General features: G+C 36.9%; 1 protein-coding gene across 1 annotated transcript; it reads left to right on the top strand.

Annotated features, from left to right (window-relative positions):
* Window positions 1-584: 584 nt before the first annotated feature.
* LOC146735526 (uncharacterized) lies at window positions 585-10,230 on the top strand. The gene is made up of 5 exons (XM_085505894.1): window positions 585-821; window positions 1,736-2,391; window positions 4,342-4,501; window positions 7,697-7,841; window positions 8,135-10,230. Exons 1-5 carry the CDS (start codon window positions 585-587, stop codon window positions 8,284-8,286), a joined length of 1,350 nt encoding a protein of 449 aa, XP_085362020.1. The 3' UTR covers window positions 8,287-10,230.
* Window positions 10,231-12,803: the final 2,573 nt, after the last annotated feature.

Raw genomic sequence — 12,803 nt, 5'->3', positions numbered from 1 at the left:
TTGGTTTGTGCATCTTTCAATTTTCAATCCACAATTTTTTTTCAATACAATTGGAGTTACATGGTAATCTGTCTTCTTTTTTGTTGGTTTTGTTTTGTTTTCTTTTTTGTTTTGTTTATTACTGTATTTACTGTATTTATTAAAGTCCTGTAATTTTTTTTTGTTATGGGTAATAAAAAAAATATTAAACAAAAAACAACAGAATTCTTGATAAGGCGTGATAGGAAATGACTGCGATCAAATTGGGGGGGGGGGCTCGAACTTGATTAAAAAGAGAATAATTAATACAATTTCATAACATTACATTTTTAGTCCATGTTTTGCATAGTTTCTTTGATGACAGTCTCGCACAATACGAATAATAATTTAAATAAATATGAACCAAAATCAACAACTCAAGTATCATCCGGGTACTTTAATACGCTCTCTACGCGATATTGTTGGAAACACCGATAACTCAAAATTTGAAAGCGGTTGTTTGTGATTTAAAGGCTGAAATACGTACATGAAACAGATTACTATACACACGATTATAAAGCAGCGCCACATGCTCACACTGCCTCTAAACGGCATATTTAATATGCATGTCGTACGTAAAACAGTGTCGAGGCGACAGCTGCGGTTACTCTGCGCCAGTGATGTGGACTGTACGGAAGATCATCAAAGCCTCCATCATCATCTATTCGCTAGTGTTTTTTATCACTGTTGCGAAACAGCTGTGTTTGAAGCAGTTCCAAAATAGACCAACAAGTTCAAATGTCAAAGTTAGGGAGAAAAATGCTTCAAACGAGGATGAGAGTGGATATTTTCCGGAATCGCAGGTGAGACTTGGTGGTAATATAATATAGTGCAAATCTCAGCTCTGACATTCACTGTGGCAACAGCTTACGTTAGGCGTACGCTAACAAATTCCGCTCTTTCTCGTTACTACGACCAAAAACAAAATGGCGTATGAATTTGATACTAGTAACGCTGAACCTAAATAAGCAACATTAGTGCATGGCATTATTAATATACATGATCCTGGCAAACAGATTCAATCCGACGATTTTGTAAGCGATGTACCATGCTACATTTCCTCCGTGCTAGCGAAATATAGGAAACGCTTATAGCGTGTGTCGAGCTTTGTGTATAACTTCTAGCTCGCAGCTTTAAGTAAATGAGCCAAACAATTTGCACAGGTATTAAAACCCCGACACTTGTGTGTGATATATATTTTGAAAGTTTGTATACAGCGCCACTATAATACACCTCGTATTTCCTTTATAAATATTTCCTTTATAAATATTTTACTACTTCGGGTGACGGCTGATGCAATGATTTGCATATGATATTCTTAATTAATAAGCGCATGTCATAGACTGACCTCGACTTGAAAAAACACACAACACTGACACAGGTATTAATATGTGTACTAGTATATAATGTATCCACCATCAACCAAATGCAAAATGCGTAGCATTTACATATTCAAGGAAAGTGCAGGTCTGCCACCATTCGCAGACATGTTGTAAGTTGTCATAGTTACGTATGTTTCACTTCCGCCGAGATATCGTTGAGAGCGAGAGAACCGTGAGATTTTTATAAAGAATGGAACACGACTACAAGACTCGTAGCTCTCGCGCTCAACGAGATCTCGGTGGTCATTTACGTAAATAGGTCAATGAGCAATGGTCTGGCAGTTTTCCTTATAACTACATATCAGTGTCCTAGTAAATGTTTTTTTTTTAAATAGATTATTTCCACCAAAGTCGTAGCAGCAGTCTCAGCAGACCAAGTGAAAAATGCGCCATCTAACAAACTGCCATTGAAGACGCGATACCTGTTACCAGTAATACACTCAGGAGGGCAAAATGTTCAGTTCTTAGCGTTTAAGAGAGCGACAACGTTCGCGTATGTCCACAATAGAACAATCGTAGCCACTCCGTTTTTCTTGCATGGAGGCGATGCACGTGGGTGGACCATGGAACACTGGCGAGACTTCAATATCACCTTTGACACCGACGTGCTCCAGGAAATCGTTCCTGTCGCTACGCTGGAAGATTTCAAGGCGCAGTGCACTGGTAAGATAAAAGCGCTCCACGTAACGCTGCACGGGATTACAAAAACGGCCCACATATTAAACAACATACTGAAACTAGGGCCTATCAGCAGCGAAAACCTCAGAAGAATAAGCTCCAGTTACGACGAAGATCCTCTAGGAGACGAGACGTGTGTAGCGTTCCTCCTTCCACACGACCTCCAGGACCCCGATAGGGAAATGACAGAGTTGATCGACAGTCATTTTGTGAGATCGCCAGTCATTCAAAGAGCAGTAGATGCCGTTTGCAAACACGCTTGCAATGGTGGACGCCTACTTGCAATTCACTGGAGAAACCGCACTGGGGAGCCGTAAGTAAATGTCTTATTTTATTTTATTGGGAAAGAATGACAGAGATACGTCAGACTGTACCAACATTACCCATAATACAGTTGGAGGTTGTATAAGACCAAACGTGCAACTCACTAACACTACCAGCATACATGCACCGCGTCATTTCCGGGAGAGAAGCACTAAAAACGAGAAAATTAGGAACTGCCACACAAACCCAAGACAGCGATTGTAGTCTGAAAACTAACGAAACACACGATTTAGGATGGATGACAATAAGTTTTTGGTAATGCGTAATTCCTGAAATGATTGTCCAAATTTGGTTCTTAAAAGCCTTCTTTATTCATTTTCTTTTTTTTCGAATCTGACCCATGTTTAGTGATTTTCTTCCAAAAACGTTGGGACTCATATCTAGGGAATATTCAAAAAAAAAAATAAAGCATTTGGGCGGCACGTCACGTATACCTTTATCAAGTGAGTGTCCCGCAGAGATACGCCGTAAAAGCGTTCCACGGGTCCGTCAATTATGCCTGCACATACGACAACATACGTCGTCAGATATTAAACTGAAGAACGGACGCTGACCGAAATGTCCAATTTTATTTAATTATTATCAAGGAATATATTAATTACATGCTACAATGTTCTATATATTATGTACATACACGAACGCCCCCAATGCATACACAGTACGTCGGCGTATATGTTAATCAGCCAACCTGTATGGAGTCTGTTTATACTGTGACGACATAGACTTTGTGTCACATTTGAAACTAACTCGTTTAAGATTGATATGAAGTATAAATTGACCCAAACTGCAATATGTAAATGATGAGTCGACAACAAATCATTATTGAGGTAGGCGTAAAGCAGTAGCGTCGGACCTGATGTATAGTTAAGGATCGCAATTATTTCGTGATTCATCAGCGACACCGGAAATAAGTGAAACCTGTTCGTTTTAATAACCTGAAATAACGACGTTTAACGTTTCTGACACACGTCCAGGAACTCCCTAACTATGTTAGAAATGTTATTAGTTACAATTATTAGTTATTAACCAAGTATATAGCTGTCGGGTCAGCCAATCAGAAAAAAAAAAAGTTATTTTTCAGCCTGAGTTTAGGCCCCATTTTCTTTAAATGAAATGAAAAGTTTACACTTCGGCCAGTATTATTGATTGTATTATTTCTGATATGTTATCTCATATGGAACACGTGAAAAAATGGCCCGTCACCCCAAAATGAGAAATGTTATTACTTGATGGCCTTATGCACTTGCATAAATTTGCATAATTAATGACGTTGTTCAACAAATTGACATTGACCTACCGATTCCATTGTTTTTTATTGCAATTGAACACATAATGGTCAATTAATGGCATAAACAGAAAGGTTGTGTAAATTAACATGTTCCGACTTTTCTGACCTCTAATAATTAAGGAAATGCAAAGTAATAAAAGTCAGCAATTGTCTGAAATGTCACACATACATTTTAAACATATTCTCTTATATAACGCGCTTTGGATATAATTATGTAAAATGTTTTGAATGAAATAAATCACACATTCGATGTCACAAATAAATAATTGGTTCAACAATTCTGAAATATTATTTTGAATCATTATTACTGAGAAAAAACAATTACAAGTGTTAATTTTGTGATGAAGTGTTGATTTCCGATAGCCTGTTTTTTTTATACTTTGAAGTGAACTTGAAACAACCTAAATATAATTTTCATAAACTTCGATTATAGAGTTAACATAATTAGAAAATGTGATTTTCAATGATAAACTTTTGTTTTTGCAAGCAGTTACATTGGATTGTAGTAGTTGCATTGTCAGTTCAAATCAAGAGACTATATCCCATACCACCAATGTATTCCTGTAGTAATGTACAATATCACGCTTGAATAGTTTTGTGAATTTCTAGGTATGGCCATGGTAGCTAACGCTTATTTGTTATATATTCTAGATGTGTCCACTTTTTACATTACCCAGAAGTGAAGGCTAAGTGCGCCAAAGATCTTCCATTTGCCGTGAGAGCCGCACATGTTGTTGGACACTCCTTGAAGTTGTACATGGATGCTGAGAACTATAACTGTCTCTTTGTGGCTCATCCAAATTACTCGATGGTAATTAAAAAGTTATTTATATGATTTCAAGTTGTAGGGACTTCAAAATAAGTTTATTTACTTTCCAATTTTGATGAGAGAGTTAAGATTGTCCTGCTAGTACACATGCTGCTAGATTCATTACACTACTGACGTAATGGTGACGACTGGGTCGCTCGATCGTGATCCTATTGGGGTCCGAGTCTGTGGAATGAGATTAACCCGGGGTTGTTTGTCCAAACAAAGGTGAGAATCAACGCCGGGGAATACGTGTGTAGACTGAGTGGCATTTTTCTTCTTCTGATTTGTGTTGCGTGGTGGAGTAGTATTATTCGCAATTAGGCTTGTAGCATAAACAAATCGTACACTCAGGTGTTTTTTGTTTATTAAAATCATTGAAATTAAAATCTCTGTTGCGAAGGCGAAAACAAATACTACTCCACGTCACATATCAGTAACTCGTTCGCTCGCAATGCAAACGATTGCGATTAATATTCCACGTATTGAAACTTGCATCTTCACTTTTCCGTATATGAGAATACCCATGAGAGAAATAATTTCAGGAATGCATATCGCGTGCTAGTGACCATGCATGTATTACGTTTACCGTGGAGTTGTGTGCTTATAAGGTGACACATTCACTGATAATCACCACGTTACAAAATAATAACAATAATGCACTCCTCAAACTAATAAAGCAAACAAATTCACTGATAATGACTACGTTACAAAATAATAACAATTTATAATGCACTCCTCAAACTAATAAAACAAACAAATTCACTGATAATGACTACGTTACAAAATAATAACAATTTATAATGCACTCCTCAAACTAATAAAGCAAACAGATTCACTGATAATGACTACGTTACAAAATATTAACAATAATGCACTCCCCAAACTAATAAAGCAAACAGATTCACTGATAATGACTACGTTACAAAATAATAACAATAATGCACTCCCCAAACTAATAAAGCAAACAAATTCACTGATAATGACTATGTTACAGAATAATAACAATAATGCACTCCCCAAACTAATAAAGCAAACAGATTCACTGATAATGACTACGTTACAAAATAATAACAATAATGCACTCCCCAAACTAATAAAGCAAACAAATTCACTGATAATGACTATGTTACAAAATAATAACAATAATGCACTCCCCAAACTAATAAAGCAAACAAATTCACTGATAATGACTATGTTACAAAATAATAACAATAATGCACTCCCCAAACTAATAAAGCAAACAAATTCACTGATAATGACTACGTTACAAAATGATAACAATAATGCACTCCTCAAACTAATAAAGCAAACAGATTCACTGATAATGACTACGTTACAAAATAATAACAATTTATAATGCACTCCCCAAACTAATAAAGCAAACAAATTCACTGATAATGACTACGTTACAAAATAATAACAATTTATAATGCACTCCTCAAACTAATAAAGCAAACAAATTCACTGATAATGACTATGTTACAAAATAATAACAATAATGCACTCCCCAAACTAATAAAGCAAACAGATTCACTGATAATGACTACGTTACAAAATAATAACAATAATGCACTCCCCAAACTAATAAAGCAAACAGATTCACTGATAATGACTACGTTACAAAATAATAACAATAATGCACTCCCCAAACTAATAAAGCAAACAGATTCACTGATAATGACTACGTTACAAAATGATAACAATAATACACTCCCCAAACTAATAAAGCAAACAGATTCACTGATAATCACCACGTTACAAAATAATAACAATAATGCACTCCCCAAACTAATAAAGCAAACAAATTCACTGATAATGACTACGTTACAAAATGATAACAATAATACCCTCCCCAAACTAATAAAGCAAACAGATTCACTGATAATCACCACGTTACAAAATAATAACAATAATGCACTCCCCAAACTAATAAAGCAAACAGATTCACTGATAATCACCACGTTACAAAATAATAACAATAATGCACTCCCCAAACTAATAAAGCAAACAGATTCACTGATAATGACTACGTTACAAAATAATAACAATAATGCACTCCCCAAACTAATACAGCAAACAGATTCACTGATAATGACTACGTTACAAAATAATAACAATAATGCACTCCCCAAACTAATAAAGCAAAAAGATTCACTGATAATCACCACGTTACAAAATAATAACAATAATGCACTCCCCAAACTAATAAAGCAAATAGATTCACTGATAATCACCACGTTACAAAATAATAACAATTATGCACTCCCCAAACTAATAAAGCAAACAGATTCACTGATAATGACTACGTTACAAAATGATAACAATAATGCACTCCCCAAACTAATAAAGCAAACAGATTCACTGATAATCACCACGTTACAAAATAATAACAATAATGCACTCCCCAAACTAATAAAGCAAACTTTCATGTGTATATCGCAAAATTGTGCTTTCGAGTTTGTTAGTTGGTCGTATACTATTAAAACTGGAGATATTAATTTTGTTTTCCTACAACTTATCTATGTCACCGCCCAGTTTATCTTGATATAAACATATGAACGTTTTTCGTACGGTCGAGACTGTAGAATTGCTCTTGTTATATACAAGCGCCGGATGTAGATGAAGGGTGGGGCTGCTACTGGCCGTTTTATTTACGTACTGGCGACCGGGACGCTTGTTATACACGCTCACTAAGTTAGGGCCTGCCTGGAATAGATAATAAATTAGTCTGGTAAATTATGCGCGATTGACTTATTACTAATCAAGATGGGTAAAAACGACATATTTGCAACATTTCACAAAAGTCTAAACATCTGTTTCAACATATTTTAATAAAAATATAATATAAAATAAAATTGCACCCACATCGAATGGAGATTTAAGTTGTCCAGTGTTATTGTATGGAGATTAATACACGCACATCAGCTTAGACCAAATGATACACTATTCAGATGTGGTAGGTATTACATCGTGTCTGTTCTGTCAGCCTCAACTATGACGCATTACACGGCAAGTCACGTGGAACCCGAGATGAGACATTGCGGTAAAGAACGAAATACACACTGTATTTATAACTTGTATATTACACGGCGTCTCTATACTCGCATCGTAATTGAAACGAACACACTCTCTCAGATATTCCATTCGTTGTTTCAATTCCATTTCCGTCTAACACAACTTTTAATTAACTTTCAGTCAGTTATGGATTATTTCAAAACGGAAATTCCCGAAGCAAGACTAGTGCATTCTGATATAGTAAGAACGCTGAATGTACCAGAAACAAACCGAATCAAAGACGACTTATACCTGATGTCTTTGTTTGATCAAGAAATGTGCTTCAGTGAGTGTACTTACAGTTTTCTATAATATTAAGTGTGCTGGTAAGATGAAATATATATGCAATACACTAATCGGCAAGCAAGTAGAAATATCCTGTTGGCGAATTATCAACGTCTCTGCAGAAAACTGCATATTAAATACACAATGTTTTCCAGACACATTTTGATAAATATACGGATATGTCTCTATTTCTATATCATTAATGTAAAAACAAAATACTTTCAAGTTACCGTAGGTACCTTTCCAGTCTGTCATAGTTTTAAATGATTGTATATTTGTTGTATTCCATTCCAGGGGCAGATTTGTTTCTTCGGCCTTATTTCTCAAGTTGGTCCGACTTTATTGAGCACCAGAGGACAATCTTACGACAACGAACGATGCAGATTGGGCGTATACCAGGATTGGAAACGAAGGAGTTTCGAAAATACGGAAGGCGTTTCATCTGATGTTTAATAGTTGTTTTCAAATTTAGCAAAGCGGATTATTTACAGACTAAGTTAGCTGCTATAATGCACTATTATTTATTTTTTTGGATGAAACATTGGATTTTTTAACCGATGATGTTGATACATTGAAGATGAAACATACGGCGGAATAGACCACTGATGCCATCAATGTTTAGTTCTAATTAGCGTTGCAATCCACTGCACAAACATCAGTTGGAAATAGAACACTGCTAGACTCAGACTCGTTTGATTTAATTTTAATTGTATTGGACCCCAAGACAAAAAATGCTTGGGTGTGTCTTTTGTTCGAAATTATACTTGCTATTGGATTTGTTTTTCAAAGACCAAATGCATGGATGCGTATATTTTAAAAAGTCGGAATTTGATTCCTATTTGTCTGATCACCGAAATCACCTTGAAGGACAAGTTGTATAAATGTACTTTTCCATCACTTGATTAGTTTGCAATAACTATCCACCAATCACCTTGTGCTCTGCTTAGATTTGTCGGTGACAAATACCCCCCCCCCCCGATTGGCGTAGTGGTTAAAATATGATAAGATTGTCGTATGATTGGCTACGTGCTTACAAATTCTCCCCTGATTGGCTTGGTTGTTGCAATGTGTCGCCCGATCGGCTGGACGGTTACAAATCGTCAACTAAATGGCCACGCAGTTACAAATCGTCCCCTGATTGGCTTAGTTGTTGCAATGTGTTGCCCGATCGGCTGGACGGTTACAAATCGTCAACTAAATGGCCACGCAGTTACAAATCGTCCCCTGATTGGCTTAGTTGTTGCAATGTGTTGCCCGATCGACTGGACGAATACAAATCGTCAACTAAATGGCCACGCAGTTACAAATCGTCCCCTGATTGGCTTAGTTGTTGCAATGTGTCGCCCGATCGGCTGGACGGTTACAAATCGTCAACTAAATGGCCACGCAGTTACAAATCGTCCCCTGATTGGCTTAGTTGTTGCAATGTGTTGCCCGATCGGCTGGACGGTTACAAATCGTCAACTAAATGGCCACGCAGTTACAAATCGTCCCCTGATTGACTTAGTTGTTGCAATGTGTTGCCCGATCGGCTGGACGAATACAAATCGTTAACTAAATGGCCACGCAGTTACAAATCGTCCCCTGATTGGCTTAGTTGTTGCAATGTGTCGCCCGATCGGCTGTACGGTTACAAATCGTCAACTAAATGGCCACGCAATTACAAATCGTCCCCTGATTGGCTTAGTTGTTGCAATGTGTCGCCCGATCGGCTGGACGGATAAAAATCGTCAACTAAATGGCCACGCAGTTACAAATCGTCCCTTGATTGGCTTAGTTATTGCAATGTGTCACCCGATCGGCTGGACGGATACAAATCGTCAACTAAATGGCCACGCAGTTACAAATCGTCCCTTGATTGGCTTAGTTGTTGCAATGTGTCGCCCGATCGGCTGGACGGTTACAAATCGTCAACTAAATGGCCACGCAGTTACAAATCGTCCCTTGACTGGCTTGGCGGTTACAAATTGTCTTCTGTAGATTCAGGGGGTGCGAAATTCACAATTAGTTGAATTTCAACGCATGTATTATTAGATAAAGAGAAAGTTGTATATTCTAACGACTTCCGGGGTCGACATGTGTTTGAAAATATGAAATGCACCTAGTTTGGCTGGAAAGGGTTGTGAAATTCAGGGAAAGATAACAATACAAGTACAAGAATTCATACCCACAATTATGTTCCAACAAAATATGGTACTAATAATATTTTCAATGCTTGTTGTTTTGGTTCGATCAACCACATTTCCCATGCAAATACGGTGCACGAAACTAAGTTAAAATGTTACACATGCCAATATTCCAAATACTCATAATTACTTGTTCATAACTTGTACCCGTTTGCAATCATAGCTATTTCAATGAAAATAAAAATACAATATAATACACATACAGTATCAGTAGCTGTGGTTTGAAATTGAAGTATTAAGTGTGAAATACACTAAACATATTTTCGTGGTAGTTTTTGTTCAAAAAATAATGAGCTTAGTCTTATTCAGTAATCATAATACATTGTTGTACTTCATGTACAATTGGATTATCCATTAGCTATGGTGATGGAAATATGTAAGTGTGGCCATGAATTTCAGTGACCAATCTGCGTTAATTGAGCTAATTTATGCAACTTAGGGAAAACAAATGCATCAAATATTGGTAAATATTGTGTAATTTGCATTAATTAGTATGTTACAATTTCAAAAAAAATACAAATATCTAACATCACACGATAATGTAAACCTCTATTCGCAAGTAAAATAATAACAATAAAAACACACAAATTTAACTTTTTTTCTTAATTCTGATAGTGGTGACTTATAACAACATCAATGAATCCCACAGTGTCATATTGGATTCGAGACGGGTCTAGAGACGCGACAGTGTGCTCGGCTTCGCCTCTAACTGATTATTTTGCCATTTTACCCTTCTCCTCATCAGTCAAAGGCTTGTACGCATGCAGTAACGTAGTCGAGCTCATTACTCAAGCGACTATCCTTGTCCGAGTCGTTGAACACATAGGCTTAGCATTCCTAAATACATTAGCCTTGTAAAGTGTTGGGACAATTATGCCCACTTCTAATATGATGATGTTGTTAATGCATCCGCCATTGCTATGAGTGGCGCCCTCTAGAGACAAAGCGTTAATGGAGTCCGGTCGAATGTGTTATCTGTAGTCGTATGTCGATAAAAAAATACTAGATTCGAAACGAGAACGACTACATGACCTATGTTATTAAGTTGACAATTTGAACGACATTGCTTTACACCCACTACGTCATGTTGACGTCACAGAATCGCTTCGCCGATAGAGGGCGCGACTAAAAAGAGTAGTGTAAGTGCAGTACAGAGAACTTCTTAAACCCTTCTATCATCGGAAGCAACGGACGTAAATCTCGGTTTTTTAAAATCTGCCACATAACCATGACAGTTAATTAGACTTGTCGCAATTATGTTCCTCTAACGTTATACACTAGCATTGTTAGAATGTATGTACAATACACATCATCCACAGAGTAGTTTAATAACATGGCGGCCATACTCGAATTGTGAAAACTACAATGGCGAGCATTCCATTGTCATAATTAGAGTGGGGCATGGCATTTTATAACTCCACACATACTTTAGAAGCGAAATTCCATGGCAGCATTGATGAAAACAATGTGATACTAATGCACGCAGTAATACAGAATGTATACTGGCAACAATGGTTATTGATTAGTTTATGCCTCCCAACTCAATTTACCGAGACTGCATTATATTAAACTTGCATTCTCGCTTTGCATTATATGCAGAACATCTCTCACTTATTATTGTGGTGACCACGAGAAATCGGTTGGCTTGGAAACAGATCCGGAAATATTGGCGGGAGTAATAAATAACTTCTACTTGACGGTGTTTTTTACTCACTAGATCAATTGTTATTCCTCAAGGCAATTATCGCGTGTGCATGTTGGTTTTTATGCGACTTACGTGGCTCATTATAATATGAAATAAACAAGATATGTAGGAATAATAATCGTTATTTATACGCATAATAATCAATTTCTTCGGGCAGCTTTATATTTTTGGACAGTACACGACTAATACCGAAGGTTTCAAACATCATACTACAAAACATGATTTGTAATGTACGTATGTTAAGTTAGCTATGAAATTAACGTTTCCATCTTTTAAATATATTGTGCCCAACATTTAAGAGCAGTGGATATGTTATTTTCACGGACAGAGACCAAAGTACACAAGCGTAAACTTTACCCGGGTGTGTACAGCACAGAATGACATATGAATTAACCAATAAAAGCTACATGGCTGAATGATTACTGCTACAATCCAAGTACGTATACACACACCAGTATACTAGTAAATTTCCACTTCAATATATAACGGTTCTTGTATTATAGAAGTTATTGGAGTCAGGTGACCTTGTATCTAGGCGTACGTCATGTTCGACATGAGTCCCATGCGACCCATGCAACGCGTGTAAACTACAATACACGAAAATCGGAGAAACTTTTATTAAATATAATTAATTACAACCCTAATAAACATAATTCATATTTTATGCATGTCCATTTCAAAATTACGATTGTGTGCAGGCAACAGTAATCATACCCCATGAGTAGCAAACTTAGAAAGTCATCAGAATCTTTTTTGAAGCCTAAATATTAAAGCACACGCTAATACGCAACACCTCGTGGGTAGACGCAATTTCCCACGCTGAGATCTATTTTTACAAATATATACTTTCGTTGTTCTAACCGCAAGTGACTCTGGGAAAGAAAGTGGGGTAGACGTTTATGAGCAAACAACGAAACGCTATGGCCTTCTGACGCATGCGCGGGTGACGATTCTCCCCGCTTCAACGCGATATTGACCCGGATAGGTTCAAATTAAAGCAGTGCGAGCAATTATCATCTGCCCTCACATAGGTGGATATACTTATTGCGCAAATGCTCGTTTACCAAAACCG

The sequence above is a fragment of the Saccoglossus kowalevskii genome, chromosome 12 (genome assembly GCF_978046115.1).
Source record: "Saccoglossus kowalevskii chromosome 12, keSacKowa6.1, whole genome shotgun sequence".
NCBI lineage: Eukaryota > Metazoa > Hemichordata > Enteropneusta > Harrimaniidae > Saccoglossus > Saccoglossus kowalevskii.
This window is presented reverse-complemented; position numbering and strand designations above follow the sequence as displayed.

What these genes read in the sequence shown, in the direction of transcription:
- LOC146735526 (XM_085505894.1), top strand. Translation starts at nt 585, where the DNA reads ATGTCGTACGTAAAACAGTGTCGAGGCGACAGCTGCGGTTACTCTGCG. An exon ending in GATATTTTCCGGAATCGCAG is followed by an intron (nt 822 to 1,735) that starts GTGAGACTTGGT and finishes TTTTTTAAATAG; the next exon opens with ATTATTTCCACCAAAGTCGT. An exon ending in TGATCAAGAAATGTGCTTCA is followed by an intron (nt 7,842 to 8,134) that starts GTGAGTGTACTT and finishes ATTCCATTCCAG; the next exon opens with GGGCAGATTTGTTTCTTCGG.